The sequence below is a fragment of the Haliotis asinina genome, chromosome 13 (genome assembly GCF_037392515.1).
Source record: "Haliotis asinina isolate JCU_RB_2024 chromosome 13, JCU_Hal_asi_v2, whole genome shotgun sequence".
NCBI classification, from domain to species: domain Eukaryota; kingdom Metazoa; phylum Mollusca; class Gastropoda; order Lepetellida; family Haliotidae; genus Haliotis; species Haliotis asinina.
The window spans coordinates 44,039,737-44,057,476 of record NC_090292.1 but is presented as its reverse complement, the minus strand read 5'-3'; the positions used below and the strand labels follow the sequence as shown (position 1 = coordinate 44,057,476).

General features: G+C 38.4%; 1 protein-coding gene across 2 annotated transcripts in view; it reads left to right on the top strand.

Moving 5' to 3' along the window:
* LOC137260079 (uncharacterized) overlaps positions 1–17,740 on the top strand; it is a 32,257-nt gene that overhangs the window by 8,995 nt on the left and 5,522 nt on the right. The window contains exons 2-10 of one of the 2 annotated variants that reach the window (XM_067797771.1): positions 3,184–3,236; positions 5,183–5,473; positions 7,124–7,156; positions 7,437–7,554; positions 7,855–7,929; positions 8,126–8,139; positions 8,612–8,644; positions 8,976–9,014; positions 17,301–17,366. In XM_067797771.1, the coding sequence (XP_067653872.1) occupies positions 3,203–3,236; positions 5,183–5,473; positions 7,124–7,156; positions 7,437–7,554; positions 7,855–7,929; positions 8,126–8,139; positions 8,612–8,644; positions 8,976–9,014; positions 17,301–17,366 (703 nt within the window). In that variant the 5' untranslated portion in view covers positions 3,184–3,202. Of the gene's footprint in view, positions 1–3,183; positions 3,237–5,182; positions 5,474–7,123; positions 7,157–7,436; positions 7,555–7,839; positions 7,930–8,125; positions 8,140–8,611; positions 8,645–8,975; positions 9,015–17,300; positions 17,367–17,740 lie in introns of both variants that reach the window. The other variant, XM_067797770.1, reaches the window with a different exon arrangement.

The following is a 17,740-nucleotide window of genomic DNA, read 5'->3' as shown; positions in this document are numbered from 1 at the left end:
ATCATACTTCCTGAATGTGCACGGTGTATTAGACACCGAATTCCCTGATAGCTGTGCGCATTGCATTGTCGGTTAACTGGAGCAGGTCGTTAAAAAACAATCTGTCACACGCCTTCAGACATATCACATAACATGACGGCGCCGCGAGGTCAGATATGTTTTGAGTGGTCTGATAAAGTAAACAAGGCCGGCTCACACAAGCATTACTTAATAGACACGCCCATAGGGATGAAAGGTTGTACAACGCAAATATAGCTTGTGATATGAATGAAGTATGTGGATAGTCTTCAGTGTCGATATTGAATATTCATGATTGTAATAGAACCTGTTAGCCAAGTGAAACTAGCCGTGCTCTCTATACAGAGTAAACTATGCCCTGACTGGATTCTCGGGGAATATGCTCTACACGGAAAGACCCAGCCGTCAGAACTATGTCACATTCGCGACGCATTGTTTGTTGCGCTCGGAATTTGTGCTCGACTGTGTGCAACCTAACGACATGAAACAGCATCCTCACTCGTTAACGTGTAAGGCGTGGGGTTTTGGTGGTGAGATATGACTTGAGAAGGTCGATCACCATAATAAGGTCCATGTACCTGCATGGACCGATTTTATACCATACCTTCAGCCGTGTTCGCTTATGGTTGAGTTTATTATTGTGGAGGGGTGCTTATTGAGTTGATTGTCAATGTGTACGAACAGCCGAAACAAGGTCGCAGTTTGACATCTAAATGTCGAGAAATTGTGAGAAGAGTCATAAATTTCTTTACACATCAGTCTCAGTTGGTAGTCCCTTTGATTATGATCAGCGTTTCACTGAGCATGTTATGCTTATTAGTTTTCAAGTAACATTGCAAATCAGCGGTCACTATAATGTTTCGCATTCGGGGTTTTTTTAGGCAGGAGCTCCCCTATTTAATGAGCTAACACGACCAGCCGTTCGTGCCATGTGACGGGTCATGGATATGTAATGTAGCTCAGGTCAAGCTGAACTGCCTTTGCTTGTTTTGTTTCGGTAGGTATCAGTAACGTATGTACCACATTCAGTGACGTGGTGTGAGTGAGTGAGTGAGAGTTTAAGTCACATCGGTAATATTTCAGTCCTAGCGTGACTACAAACAAGTTACAATTTCACAAAAAAATACAGGCAAATTAACCTGTCAGCGACGGACAGTAAAACACCTAGTTCATTACAGATCTCAGTTTGAAACTAGTAATTAAGACTAAAGACCTTAACTATAAATGATACTACAATTTAAAAACACGTTTTGTATTACCAACGACTACACATGAACACCATGCGAGGGACCACAGACATGGAATAACATACTTTAGTCGCATGTTCCTAGAGCAGCCCAACCTCTGGAAATGGACAGGTTTGATAATACCAATAATACCACGGCTTTCTTGCAGTAAGTTGACAGCGTCGACCTAGCTACCTGCAACATGTGTGTGTGTGTGTGTGTGTGTGTGTGTGTGTGTGTGTGTGTGTGTGTGTGTGTGTGTGTGTGTGTGTGTGTGTGTGTGTGTGTGCATAAGTCAGCATACACTTTAAATTGTCTCTCATCCCTTCACGCCGTTCTCATACTGACATAATGTTAAACACCCCAGAGTTTTGTCCCTTGAACAACCACAAGCACAGCGTTCAACACCTTGTAGGTTACACAGCCAGACTGTTTCGCATACACTTCTGTCGTAACGGTATATGTTTTTGTATAAAAATCATCCAGGATGACAAGAGCCATTTCATGTACATCATGGTCTGAACAAAAAAGAAATAAAAAAATGCAAACATAAATACCGGCTAACTTATCCAGCTATGTTTTCTGAGTACAGGAAGGTGAAAATATCAGCCCCAGTTCCACAACAAATGTCACCTACTTGAAAATATATGTGGACACAATAAGCATATGACATGCGGATAAAAACATGCGTCACCAAATAATAATTGTGTTTTTTTTCATTTACTGGAGGAAGCGCCTCTAAAAATGCAATCTTACAATATTTAGCCAGGAAGTGCTGCCACATGCCTCTTTCGTTTGTTTACGTACACTACTTGTTCAGCGTGAGCGAGCAAGTGTTTCGAATATAGAGCAGCGAAACATGCGTGGTAAGCTACAGATAGGCCTACAGTGTTTGTGACCTTAAACGTACATTGTAAACCAAAAAGTCACACTGTGTTCTGTAATCTGATTGGTTGAAAAACATCAAATGGTATTAGATTCCCGGAAACTGCATGACTATTCACTGCGTATTGACATGTGAATAATTATTGTCTTGTGTCATCAACAGTGGTGTCGTCATTCAAATCATATTGTGACGTAAAGTTAGAATGACGTCACAAATGAGCAACTCCAGATGCTACCATGGAAACCAGCTGAAACGGCCTGCTGATGACACTTTACTGCTGTACCCTTACTAGATGTAAACGAGTGCAGACACCAAAACCCTTTGGGTTACTTTTGTGTTTACAGTGTCGATAAACATCATGTGTTGGCCAATTTCTGGGTGTTATTGAGTATTTGAAGCACGAGAATATTTCATTTGAAACCTCTGGCTGACGTCGTCGGTTCCAAATGCATTCCCGTGCTTCAAATACTCAACAACACACGGAAATACGTACACATTCACTATCACTAATCTATGTTCTTGAGCGCTATGTGTCCCGATTTTGATTCGTGCAATAGAACGCGGAGATAAATAATGCACTACCGGCTTCAATTGCACAAATGGAAACAAAATATCGGCATCTAATGACATCAGGATACCCACATCCTCTCGTATGTCTTATGCAAGATGACCAGCATTTCAGAACAATTTCAGTGTGAGTGAGTGAGTTTAGGTTTACGCCGCACTTAGCAATATTCCAGCTGTATGGCCGCGGTCTGTAAATAATCGAGTCAGACAACCCAGTGGTCAACAACATAAGCATCGTTCTGTTCAACTGGGAACCGATGACATGTGACAACCAAGTCATCGAGCTTGACCATCCGATCTCGTTAGTCGCCTCTTATGACAAGCACAGTGGCCTAGGAGAATTTCAGAAAGCCAAATGAATGCATCTTTCTGTTTGTTTGCACTCAATCTCGTTACTACATGGCTGAAATACTGCCCATGTGACAATAAATATTAACTCAGTCGATTTCGTGTTGTAATACAATGTTGATGTTACTTTCTTTACAGCTCCAAGCCCACCAGAACCATGGTATTCATACGACTTATTCTGATGTTAGTCGGTGAGTATGTTTGGCCGCCACAACTCTTAAACTGGAGTGAATTTTGTTTTAGGTTTTCGCCCTCCACACTGTTCCAGCAACATCGCGGCGGGAAACACTTGACAAAGACTTGGCATTGTACGCATGTAGTTAAGAAAACAATCCCGATTTTCAGCGTGACGATATCCGTGAAAATCTCATGGGTTCCCATTTGCATAGATCGATGCTCATGTTGTTGACTACTGGATTGTCTCACGCAGATGGATCAAATTATTTAGATAAAAACGCCGTCATGTAGCTGGAATAATGCTGGGTGTGGCGTTAAACAACAAACAAAACACAGATGCACTGCATCACAGTTCTTGTATTGCTGCGTATAACTATTGTGGGTTTTCTTTTGGGCCTACAGGGATTACTAATATTAGCATACATAATACAACACTATTCGGTTTGTTTTAATCTTCCTTTGTCTTGGCCCTCCTGAGAGGGTTTGTATGTCATAAAACATTCAAGTCAATGCGAGCGAGCGAGTTTAGTTTTACGCCGCACTCAGCAATATTCCACCTATATGGCGGCGGTCTGCAAATAATCGAGTCTGGACCATACAATTCAGTGATCAGCAACATGAGCATCGATCTACGCAATTCGGAAGCGATGACATCAAGTCAATGTAAACATACCAGGCTTTTTAAACGTAGTATTTTCGTTGTTTAATTTTGGCTAACTGTGACGAAGCCCTGTATTAAGGTATCTGTGTTTGTCACGGACAATTCACGTCAGGAATTACTGTCAACATTTTGATTTAACTTAAATGTTTTGTCATGTAATTGAGTCCATAGTAACTAGTTTTCAGGCCTTATGGTCTACCTTATGTTAACTGGATTATTTTGGAAGGGATACAGTATTTCCTTCCATAAAACTCAGTGGAAGACTATTGTTACCATCTTTATTTAAACTATATCGTCAATGTTATTTACTCCAGGACAATTAAAATTATAGGTGAAGGTAGCCAGTGGCGTCTGCTATCACCTGTTCAGTTACCAAATCATAAGATTAATGAATAGTTTTCCTATGGATTAAAACCTGATGCTTGAGTAACCCAATTACTGAGTTCCATGTATCCGTTTTAATATTCCTTGGTCAAGTCGGAGGCTGATAAATTCAGGAATCATTCTAGTTGGTGGGAGTTCCCACGGTGGACTGACGCCAACTAGAATCCCTTGGGACGCTGGACACAGGGATATGCTGGTAAGTTCCTTGCATTCTTACCTTCAGTCTGGCGTCCCACTTGTAACTTTTAGACTATTTGTCTTGACAGGTATAGGTTGGTATTGATATTTCTTTGGGTAGATGAAATGTTTCCCACCTACTAGAACGATGGTCATGTCAGAGTTTCGCTATCTTCTTTCTGGTTGATTATTAATGTGGTAAAGTCCTCAAATACTAGTTCATTGTTTTTCCATATTACCTATCTGATTTTGGTATATCGTGTCATCATGTGTGTAGTCCCAACAAAAGGTATTGTTGTTGCAGTTGGGTTGTGCTCTCTTTCATATATATGAATTTAATCAAGTTCACTGGTGCGGTCAACATGGCACTCTTAGACGACCGCATGTGGTTGAACCAATGACCCTTCACGCAGGGGTCATTACTCTTGCCAGCACCGTGACTAACATTTCTCCCAATCGCTTGTAGCCGAAGAGGTGGTGTAAATCCAACTAGGGTGCATGCAGGTAGCAAAGGTAATGCAAGTCCCCATGGTCTCTAGTGTGGTGATCTACCTTCTGTTGTAGGCTGTCTATAGGCAGTTTTCATATTGTATTGTCCAAATTGTGCTATTGGGTTTAATTTCTCAAGCTAGTTTTAAATCTATATGTGATATTCTAGTTGTGCTACTGTCCTTTATCTATCTTTTTAAATACTCACTCACTCACTCACTCACTCTGTTGTCCTGTCTTCTTTTGCAGCTTTAGCGTATGAAGCACACGGCCAGAAGAATTGTGAATGGGGGAAGTATGGAGAAACTTGCAGTAAAGACTGCCCGCCAAACTGTATGCCTGATTCAATCAGGAATCTCACACATTGTCAGAAGGACACAGGGAGGTGTTCTGAGGGATGTGTTCCTGGATGGTTTGAAGATCTCTGTGACCGAGCCTGTAGCACGAACTGTCTGAGAAAAGTCTGCAATCGTCAAAATGGCATCTGCACGTTTGGTTGTAGTGGGAACTACATAGGGGATTTCTGCAACACTGCTCCAGGTGTGAAACTAATCTGATATGCGATGACAACAATTTATTTCTTAATATATAAAGATCTATTTCTGTATCTTGCCAAACAGAATCATGCTGTTCACAGTATTCGCTGTAATATGGCTACAAAGTAAATCAACATTAAGACAAATACAGACAACCTTATTTTGTTATGGCATTTAATTCAGGACATCCATTGACCAAATATTTCTAAAAACCAAAAACTCTGCAGCCATGTCACATGGAACTTATTTCTAAGTATTTAGTCTGTATTCTTAATACTTATCACTACTGCAGTCTACATTGTCTTTGGCAGCCAGCATGTTCACCTTTGTCTCTTACTTCTAATTAGAGAGGATGACATCTGAGGCCTTTATTGGTCATCCCCCTTGGCTGTGTCTGTCATCACATCAACTGTGGAAGGAAGTGTTCTTGTTCCTCTATCTGTTCTATGTTGACTCTTGGCCTGTAGTTGTTAAAAACTATATATATATATATATGTATATATATATATATATATATATATATATATATATATATATATATATATATATATATATATATATATATATATATATATATATATATATATATATATATATATATATGTATGTATGTGTGTATATATATATATATATATATATATATATATATATATATATATATATATATATATATATATATATATATATATATGTATGTATGTGTGTATATATATATATATATATATATATATATATATATATATATATATATCACTCTCTCTCTCTCTCTTTCTCTCTCTCTCTCTCTCTCTCTCTCTCTATATATATATATATATATATCTTCATATCTATATTGGTAGTGTGGAGTGTGGTTTTCGGCTGTTAGTGTAGGGGCGACCGCGAGCGGGATAATGTCACTCGCAGGAAGTCCACTTCCTCATTCATGTTTACTTATTTGTCATTTTTTGAGTAAGCAACTAAAGAATGTCAAACTGAACGTATTCGTTCGTCTTAATCACGAGTTTATCCCATCAACTGCATCTACGCTGACACTTATCTGATAAAATTAATGTTGAAGTATTTGCTCTTATCATCCCATATTTGTCGCAAGAGGTGACAATGGGCCGCTACGTCAGTAATTGTATTATTGAGGAATACCGTCGTATTAATTCGATATCTGTCTCTGGTATGTTTGTTTGTCTGTAAAAAGGATATGAGGTCGTCTAGCAACAGGTGACATAAGGATAGCTGGGCTGAAAATACGAGTATTAACAAGTGTCACGTCTTCAGGAGTATCATATAAACATACATATGATGTTTTGACTCAGTCCGCAGCCGACGTTTCATTCACTTTCTTTGTTGACATCATTACGTCTTCCGAGAAACTGAGCAGACATTAAACCAAATGTGAGATAGCGAGACATTCGTAAATTTCTTTTGGAATGATTGATTGAAATGACCGTGGTATTTTTCCGCCTTTTGATATAATTTCAGATATTGCTATATTCATGCGAATGTAACGGTTTGCAGTGCATGTTGTTTTCAAATGATCAACAACTCACAGATATCAAACTAAAAATAAATAGTTGTCATTAATGTCTTTAGATGATGCCGTTAAATATTAGTTCACTTACTCACATGATGAATAACACTGAGTTCATATGTGTTTGCACAGGCACGTCAGTGGCACCTCCTCCAGTCACCACATGTGAGTACAAAACAGTCAGATAGATGGATGGTAACATAATGCTGATACAATCACATTGCTCGTGACGATAGACCAGCAACCTGCGTTAACGAAATGCCTAGGTTAGACTTGGTTGACACAAGTTAGTATGATGCAGATGATGTGATCACGTGATCTGATTTTTTTCTTCCTTTTTTTTTACATTAAACAACAATCAGAATAAACAAAAAACAAAAAACCAAAAAAAAACACACACATACGCAGTAACATTATTATTTGTTATTCATATTTTTTGCAACAGATACATGGACGACAAAACCGCCTGCATCAACTCCCACGGAAACTACGAACCTGGCTGCAATCCTTGTTCCTATACTCCTCATCCTGGCTGTTGCCATGGTTGTGATGGTCCTCATAGTGTAAGTGTATACCTGACATGGGACGTCTCATTTACACATTCCAGACAAATGCGCAACTTAAACATGCCGTGAACATAAACCTTCTCGTGATGACAGGCACTACATACTGTCAACCGGCACCAACAGTCTTCACGTGGCATCAAAGGTCACCATCTGATATCCGTGCGATAAATTAGCAGTTACTGCGGTTACTCTATGAGTTGTCCAGGGTTTGTATATGTGTCTATGGTCTACATGTTCCACAATAACTTCCCATACTTAAATGTGTATTTTCACGTTTGATAGGCGAAGACGGAAAAGGGGAGAAAAAGGTTGGATCCCGGAATCAGTGAGATCGAGAATCCCATGCTTGACCACACCTGATGCAGCTACCAGGTAATTATCAGAAATATAAGTTGATGCAGCGTGCCTTCATTCTCGCCAACACACTGTCCTGTGTAGTTCCGTAACGACAATCACTCACAGTGTAGGGCCATGTACATAATCTCACTCCTCTCGTTCCTAAATTTCTGAAACCAGTTTCACACATCATTTTTATGTTGTGATAACGATTTTCTTTGTATATTTGCAGACCTAGCGAAGAGGGTGAGTAAAGAGTCTTGTTCCATTTCAGTAGTACTAAAGCACCAATATGTTCATAGTTATACATCGTATATTCTACTTGATCAAAAATAAGGTAACTGTGACCTTGTCAATGCATACATTAAAGACACTGGAATAAATTACAGGGAGTGAATGCACTTCATCTGTTGGCAAGCAATGGTCCATTCAGGCAGAGCCATTCTTACAAGAAATAGCACAATCTACGGTTCCAGGAAGATACAATATTCCAAAATTATGACTGCCACCTACTGTAATGTTTTCAACGTTTTGCAGAAAGTTTTCCATTGATAGTTTTATTGATACATTATAGATTGCTGCATAGGATTAAATAAATAAACAAAGGTGATGAACCGTAGCTCCATAAACGGTGTACTCCGAGCTGAAGTGCTCCAGGTATTGACGAATATGATTGTTTAGTGTAAGTATTATGTGTTGAATGAAACCATCATTTCAGAGCCATTGAAGCAAGGGGAAGCCGATACCGACAGTGAGTATGAACTATGTGTCATTGTGTATGAATTGGGAGACGTGTACTGTTGGATGAAAAGGAAAGAACCGACTAGTTATATGTTCATACCTGTGCTTTAATCTTCCAAATGTTTTCGTGTTTATTGTATCTGTTGTCATGATATTCCTGATATATTGCCGACGAGACGTTGAATATTAACTCACTCACTCACAGTGACGAAACATGAGCAAGAATGATATGCCAAGAGTCGGGTACAGTGTTTCACTCTCTCATGATGATGCTTTTAAATAGACGTAACAAGCTGAGTTATGTAGGATAAGTTTAACCATGATAATGCGCCATGTTTCAGAGCTCGAAATGGCTGAACAAGGAGAAGCAGACATTGACGGTGAGTATGTAATATCAAAACAAGCATTGTTGAATAAGGTGTACACAATAGCAGTAAAGGTTAATTGATTGTCAGTAAACTTCACATTATATCATGGTAAACACGGTGGATGATTCATAATGTCATGGATTGTAAGTAATGTTGTTTGCCAGTTTTACAGGGGCATATATATACTTTATAAACATAACACTGTTCTGTCAGTATTATATAACTTTTGTCGGTGTTACAGACACATACACATCCTTTATAAACATGGCACTGTTCTGTCAGTTTTACATCACTGTTTGCCGGTGTTACAGACACACACACTGATTCGATGTGTAAAATTCATATTAGATAATTCTGATAAGCTCTTATTTGGGACATAATCATGCGCTTCACACTTATCAGACAACTCTGGAATATATTCTTTTTATTCATTTACCTGGGATAATGCTTTAAGGTAACTGGAGCAGTTTAGACAAAACCTTCTATCTGACTGCAACATCTACCAAAAGAATACAGAGATATACATGTAAAATCTATATCTATAAATCATGTAACAATTGGATGCATATATACGGATTAAATCACCCAGCGTTGATTGTACATAACTGATTTGATTAAAGGTCACATGCAACCAAAAAATCAAACATAATTAAAACACATTTATCACTTCTTCATGACATATAATATACATTGATGCTTTTAAAAAAAACAAATAAACAAAATTATTTACAATCGCGATTCAAAAGTGCAATATTTTGTACTTGAGCTTACTTCCCCCGAAACGAAGCGCTCGGGAGACCGAACCCAGTCATAGCGGGTGAATATGCACTCAAGTGTAACGACGGCTTCCGATTGGCTGTTTCATTTGCTGATATGCTGAGAGCTCCACAGCAAAAATAAGCTGGTTTCCGGAACACTGAAACCTAGAAGAAACGTCATGGAAACCAACATTTCCAGTTGGTTTCCAGGGAGTTTCCTATAGTTTCATTGTGGTTTCCATGCAACTGAAACTGCACCATTTCAGGATGGTTTCCAGTTCGTTTCATTACCCACTCCTCCAAGCGGGATCCAGTTGGTTTCCATGTACGAGTTTATTGTAGGTTTCAACCTGGTTTCCATGTATGAGTTTTTTGTAGGTTTCAACCTGGTTTCCATGTATGAGTTTATTGCAGGTTTCAACCTGGTTTCCATGTATGAGTTTACTGTAGGTTTCAACCTGGTTTCCATGTATGAGTTTCTTGCAGGTTTCAACCTGGTTTCCATGTATGAGTTTATTGCAGGTTTCAACCTGGTTTCCATGTATGAGTTTCTTGCAGGTTTCAACCTGGTTTCCATGTATGAGTTCACTGTAGGTTTCAACCCGGTTTCCGTGTTGTAGTTTCCAACCTAGTTTAATACCTAGTTTCCATGAACTGAAACTTGCTCGTGTCAGCCCTTTACCCGGTCCTCCGGAAAAGATGTTGTTTCATGTCTCACATGTAGCAAATCAGGTATTTTATACAATTGCATAATGGTAAAAGGCTTCAGGATGACAAACAACAGAATAAAACAAAAATTCATTAAAAGTTTATTTATATTCAACAATATGTTTGTAAACAAATAATATCCGGAATATTCAAGTTAGTAAATGAAACAAAAGCAAGGGAATGATTAGCAGTGAGTACAGAATATTTTTCTTAAACACACTGTAGACCAGCCCATATCACTTGGCTTCCTAGTTTGAAAAATGTTAGCTCTTTCCCCAAGAGAGGAAGAACTGTGTGCTTCTTCTCCTCCGGTCAGTCAATCGTTTCACAGCCTTCCTGCTTTCCAGCTTCTGAAATTTAGAAAACAAACTATCAGTACAAACAAGCATTCGTCTACGATATCCATGGCTAGAGAAAAGAAAACTGTCAAACATTGCTTGAGGTGAAATACACTGAACCCCATGTCCGATAAGCAAAGAGATCAAAAAGTATAAACTGAGCATTTGACATCAAAAGTTTCAATCGCAGAACAGCGTATTGATATATGATAGAGCGCAGGGACATGAAGAAATTCGCCTTTGAAAGCCATAATTTATTTTCTGAATGTTACTTACAATGCACATTATGAGTATAGAACTACGATTTATCCGTTATTGTGAAAAGACATGTTTTCTTAACCAATAATGTGGAGTCATTCAGGCAGACAAGCTATGAATATGGGGTCACAAGCATACGCTGCAGCATAATGTGCTCCATAATATTTAAAACTTTTTAAGCTGGATTTTTCAAAGGATAAATTGCACATTGTTCATTTTGAAATTCCTTGAATGTACATAGAAAGAATCCAAATTAACTTGATATTTTAAAGGTTTCCTTAAAATTTTTAATCTCTGCAAGATGTAAAATGACTAGAATACGTTTACTTACTCTGAACTTTTTGCCGTTCTTTGTATACAAGCCGTGGGCCTCTGCTTTCCCCACACCTTCATAAGTGATCCATCTTGTTCATCCAAACCCATCAAAAAGCTTCTGAAAGGAGACATGTGCATGATGCATAACTATAAGTGAAACATGTTTCCAGTTGGAGGTTACAAGAATAATGACATGCGCCATGCACTTTTACTGATTCCTAGGATTTACATTTGGTTATGTTGTATTTACATTATGTACTGGACGGTTCAGGTCATACATACCTTTTGTATGTCAAAATGAGTTGGTCCTGGCTGCCTTCTTCAGTTTTTCCAACACTGCCCTCCTTTATGCTGGAAACGTAGAAATGCATCGATTAAAAAAAGTCAGGAACTTGTCATATTGCACTCTTGATAACAATAAAGTGTCGAATAAAAAGAATAAATATCAATTTGCAAAGTGTAGAATATGCTAGATGAAAAGAATCCAGGTCAGCAAATTCATATACTATTTTGGGTTGGCAATCCATCATTGTATACCCATATATTCTTTATATACTCTTCGTAACCTTTTCTGTGGGACTAACACAATCCACATTTCTTCATTCAGAGTTCGTTAAATCTTGATATGATAAGCATAACACTACTTACATCAGATGGCAAATCTAAATTATCTCATAAATCAATAATATAAAAATCTTCAATATTAGTTTGAAAACATTGTGAAATTTCAATTTTGAAATCTGGTCAGAGAATCCCTAACCCATAAATGCAAAATGACACACTATCCCCAACTACATTGTTTTCAAACGTGCAAATATCAAAAGCAATATGAAAAGGATTTCTTAAATAAATATTCGTATTTATAAATACGTTTGAAGTTATTTTGAGTCGTAACAAGCACATTAGCAATAATATACTAGAGATATTTGTGATTTATTTTTTTCTTGCAAAGATAATTTCTCATTCATTAACACATTGAACCATTTTAATCGTGTGTGAGCTGATCCAAATCACAGTAATATTGAGTTCTTGAATTAACCGAGTGCTGAGTGAAGGAAGCCATACATCTCTCTTGCTAAGAATTCGACACGCATGTGTTTACCGAGGCCCATCAAGTCTAAAATTTCATATGTATTGTAGTAGTTACTTATTTACGTTAAACATTCCGAGTAACATGTGCTATTGCTTATTTCAAGAAAATAACACTGTACCTGACCAGATCGTGGAATGTTCCTTTTCTCCCGCTGCGATCGACGACTGCTGCTGTTCTCAATTTTTCACGTATCCGAATCTCCAAAGCTTCTATTGTAAATCTCATTGCCATTCTCTTGAATCAGATAACACGGGCAAACGTAGGAATACTGTGTTGACTTCCTTGTCGTTACTGGACATACCGGGTGAGAACTGCTTTCAACATAGTCGTCTCAAAACAACTTGGGATCAAGCGACAAAATGGCGGCAACTGGGCGTAGGGGCATTGTGGGTAATAAGAAATACCTGATCCTTTTTCGATTGGCAGGCACGAAATCCTTCTCTGACCCAATTTGGATGTGATTTTAAGACAAAGACTGAAAACGACTAGTTCAGTACTTAAAACTGTTGCTTTTATAAAATGTCACGAGTTCGCGTGCCCATGGATTACCGGTTCATTACTTCCGGTTTTGTCTGTCAACACCTGACTCAGGTAAGTTCTATTGTTTTTACAGCTAGCTAATTTTGATAATAGGAGCCTGTTAAGTGGGGACTGCCCCAGTGAAGCCGACACACGAACCCCGACGCACTAATGACCTGACACTGATTAGTTGTCAAGTATTTGAACTCAGTGTCAAAGTATGCCAACTATAAATGCTTTTAACGCTAAACTTTACGCACTGCCTCAGTTTATTGTATAATTCACGTATATTCTGCATAAATATCATCATGTAAGTACCAAACTGACAATTGTTTTAATGACTTATACTAATCTTCCTAAATGCTTACACTCTTTCACATTCCCAGGAGTTGGCAGTCTATAGCCTATATATATATTGCATCATTCACCTTTTAATTATTAATATATATCTGAACTATTGCTATTGCTAAAGTGGCTTTAATTTTATTTATTTTTATACAATATTTTACTGAAAGGAATACAAGCCCGTACACAACTCAATGATCCAATAAGTTATAATTAATATATAATAAAAGTTTGAGCAATGTTTCTATGCAGAGTCAACTCATCTTTTATTCTTGTATATAGATATCACTGTTTTATTATTACTTTTCAGATAAAGCGTCTGATCCTCAATTTGACAAAGCAGACAACCGAAACCTGGACTTGTCCCATTCATCACAATCTAGAGAAACGGAACTAAGTGTGCCTCGCGCACATAGCTGGGCAAAGGCCATTTATAGCCATTCGTCCTTTCACCATTTGCATGTTTAGTACGGTTATTGTGAAGTTTGTGTGCATGGTAGTTGGAATATGATGCTTCATTACATTACGAATAAACAAGAATGTGAAGGTAAAAAGTGTATAGTTTGTTCTTGTATCATCAGTTTGAAGCCACATTTATTATTGTGATATCCACAGAATGATGCGTCAACAATTTACTTTTGTTGTCTTGTCATCTAAGCAATGATACGAATCTACTATTCCTTCAAGTCTTTGAATGTCATTTAGAAGTGAAAATACATAAGAATGAAGATTTTTATGGATATCAACTTCTTTATGAGAGAACACAACGTTTCGGAGTTAATGCTTACTCCTTCATCAGGTGATTGAGAAAGGGATACAGAGGTGTATTTATATGTACAGGTAAAACAATAACAAAGTAACAAGTGGAATGAGTTAACGAAAGCTAGTATAAACAAGCACTGATAGGAAGCCGATAGTTAAGATAACAATGATGGAAGCCAATGGTAATGCATTACAGTTGATTGGATATGTTTACATAACATGATTGGGGATAAGGGTGGAAGCCAATGGTGATACATTACGCATGATAGGATGATGTACATAACACACGATAGGGGGTGAGCATGTTTACATGAGGATTGGTGATGTACAAACATAAGTATGTACTCGGGTAGATAGGCTATACATGAATTACATAGATAGAATGTACACAGGTAGATGAGATTAATTTATCAATAAGTCCCAGGCACTTGGTAGGTACACTCCTTGGTCGCGGTTGATGGCTGGTTTCTGTCTCCGGATCTCGATGGCCTCTTGCAGTTTCCTTTGGCGCCAGTTGTTGTTGTTGGTAGATAGTATCCTAGTGTCCTCCCATCGAATTGAGTGTTCAGGGTTCTTGAGTATGTGTTCAGAGATGGCCGATTTCTGGTCGAGTTTCCTGACTGAGGTCTGATGTTCCTTCATTCTGGTGTTGATTGGTCTCAGCGTTTCTCCAATGTATAGGTCGCCACAGTTGCAAGGGATCTGGTAGATGCATCCTCTCGGGTTAGGGTGTTCACAGCTGGGTCCTTTACCGTTGGCTTTTAGGTAGGTCTTGATGGTCTTGCCACTGGAGAAGGTGACATCGATGCTGGCTTTGGTCTTGATGAGGCGTGATATTTGATGACTGATGGGGCCAAGGTAGGGTATGGTTACTCTGATGGGTGATGGAGAAGGTTTCTCATCTACCAACAACAACAACTGGCGCCAAAGGAAACTGCAAGAGGCCATCGAGATCCGGAGACAGAAACCAGCCATCAACCGCGACCAAGGAGTGTACCTACCAAGTGCCTGGGACTTATTGATAAATTAATCTCATCTACCTGTGTACATTCTATCTATGTAATTCATGTATAGCCTATCTACCCGAGTACATACTTGTGTTTGTACATCACCAACCCTCATGTAAACATGCTCACCCCCTATCGTGTGTTATGTACATCATCCTATCATGCGTAATGTATCACCATTGTAATGCATTACCATTGGCTTCCATCATTGTTATCTTAACTATCGGCTTCCTATCAGTGCTTGTTTATACTAGCTTTCGTTAACTCATTCCACTTGTTACTTTGTTATTGTTTTACCTGTACATATAAATACATCTCTGTATCCCTTTCTCAATCACCTGATGAAGGAGTAAGCATTAACTCCGAAACGTTGTGTTCTCTCATAAAGAAGTTGATATCCATAAAAATCTTCATTCTTATCTACTATTCCTTCCCCAGGCACATTCACATTGAATTATAACACCTCGTCAAAGCTAAGTTTCAGTCAGGAATGGAAACCAACACATGACCATAGCTTCGTGTCAGTTTCCATCACCGGAGCTTAGAGTATCCATTATGGATTCTATTTGGAAACTAGGTCACCCAGTTTTACTGAATGGATACCAACTGGATGTCAGGATGGTAAACAATTTATGTTACTTAGTTCAAAACAGCGCAATGGAAACCAACATGAAACTACATTTTCTACTTTTATGTTGGTTTCCATTTAGTGAGATCTGAGAGTTGCAAATTCCAGGTATGGAAACCAACAAGAAACCCCCGAACTTAGTTTCAGTTTGGTTTCCATTTACAGAAATACCAAAATCACATTTCCAAAATGGAATCTAGTTGGAAACTCAGTTAGTGAGTTTCAGGGAATGGAAACCAACTGGATTCCGCAATTACCCACATTACGGATGGTTTCCAGGTTTCTGGAAACCAAGTCATTTTTGTAGTGCTCATTGTGTGTACAGAAAGATAATCTGTTTGATGGACATTTTAGAAATATAGCCAGTCACAAGAAAATAACATTCTTTATGGATAACAACTTCTTTTTGTGTACTTGATTCGTCGTTTCAGTATGGATTCATATACTGTTGTCAAACAAAATCATATACACTAAAAGAAGTCGTTATCCATGAAGAATGTATATAGAGATGCTGGGTTTGGAAAATACATGTTCTCTGAATTTGCGCTCGATCCAATAAAAAATCATGTCAGTAGAGACAGTAAACTATTGCGTGACTGGAATCTGTCATCCGTCCAAGTACAAAGCAGGACTTGAAAGTGACAATGTTTGCACCAGTTTCCGTCAGATCCACTCATCCGAAAAAAATGAATGTAGTTTGTTTGCAACCCACAGACATAAAAACATGTCGTGTGTATCACACGTGTCTAATTACATAATGTGGCAGACACGGGACTCGGGTGCACGGGTCATAAATCAACTTATTTTCTTTACGTCGTATAGTCTGATAGGTGTTAAGTTCAAATTGCACGTGGTCAGTGATTGAAACTGTGTATTGCATGTTGTCTTTAGCAGACAGGCAGACAGACATATAGGTGTGAATAAACCAGACACTAAGCTTTCTCTGTGACAGAAACTGCTTACTACAATCAACAAGTTCTTTTACGTAACGAGTAGATTATTTACTTGTTTGTGTACACAAAAAAGGTTCGACTACTGCTCACGACCTCAGACGCTGGGCATGCATACTGTTTCAAGCTCCGAGAAGCTATTCACTGCGCATGCGTTGTGGACGCAGCGCAGCACAGCTGTTGAAACCAGTTTTCTCCCCAGCGCTGGGGGGAATTTAGTGAAACGTTTGAACTCCGATTTCGGTGGCTTTTTTTCATCGCGTTTTTTTCAACTTTATAGGTTGAATTGGCATTTTGTATGATTTGTTTCGGTAAGTGCATACCTCAATGTACCAGAATCTGCAAACTTGTATTTTACGTTGCATGTGACCTTTAACATAATGCCATGTGTTGGGACCTCATGAAGAGCAGGATGAAACTGCCATGTTATATGGTACAGGATGATTGTATGTTGTGAAACGAAATCTTAAGGGAAGGTGAGGTCATTCCATATGATATACATATATAGTGCACCATAACAAATGTTCCTACACCTTTGCAATGCGTTACGAAAAGTACACAGACTGATTGTTTGGCACAAACAAACATGTAATCCATTCATATTATTTTCTGACCAGCATCAGGGAAAGATGACGATTCATCTTGCAGTTTTGAGCTCCTGGACGAGAGCAATCTGCCGCCTGGTAAGTAAAGAAGGATCTTTATCGAAACCTGTTTTCTTCAGGGAAAGCCTTGTTTTGATATTACCTTATTGTATTCAAATTCAAGTGATCTCTGTGCAGTCAGTGACACAGTGAATAAATTATATTTAGTTCGTGAGTGATTTTCAAACAGATGTAAATGTACTGAAGAACAAATTGCAATTCTGTTTAAGTCAAGTGTTTAAATAGAAAACATAATGAGTGAGTGAGTCAATACTTAACGTCACATCGGCAAGATTGCAGCCATATCGTGACGAGAACATACGTGACAGAAAAAGGACAGTAAAATAGAAAACATAAACACGAACGTTTTCATCAGCTTCCATTTGTTCGAAACTTGCGTTTCGTTTGCTGTT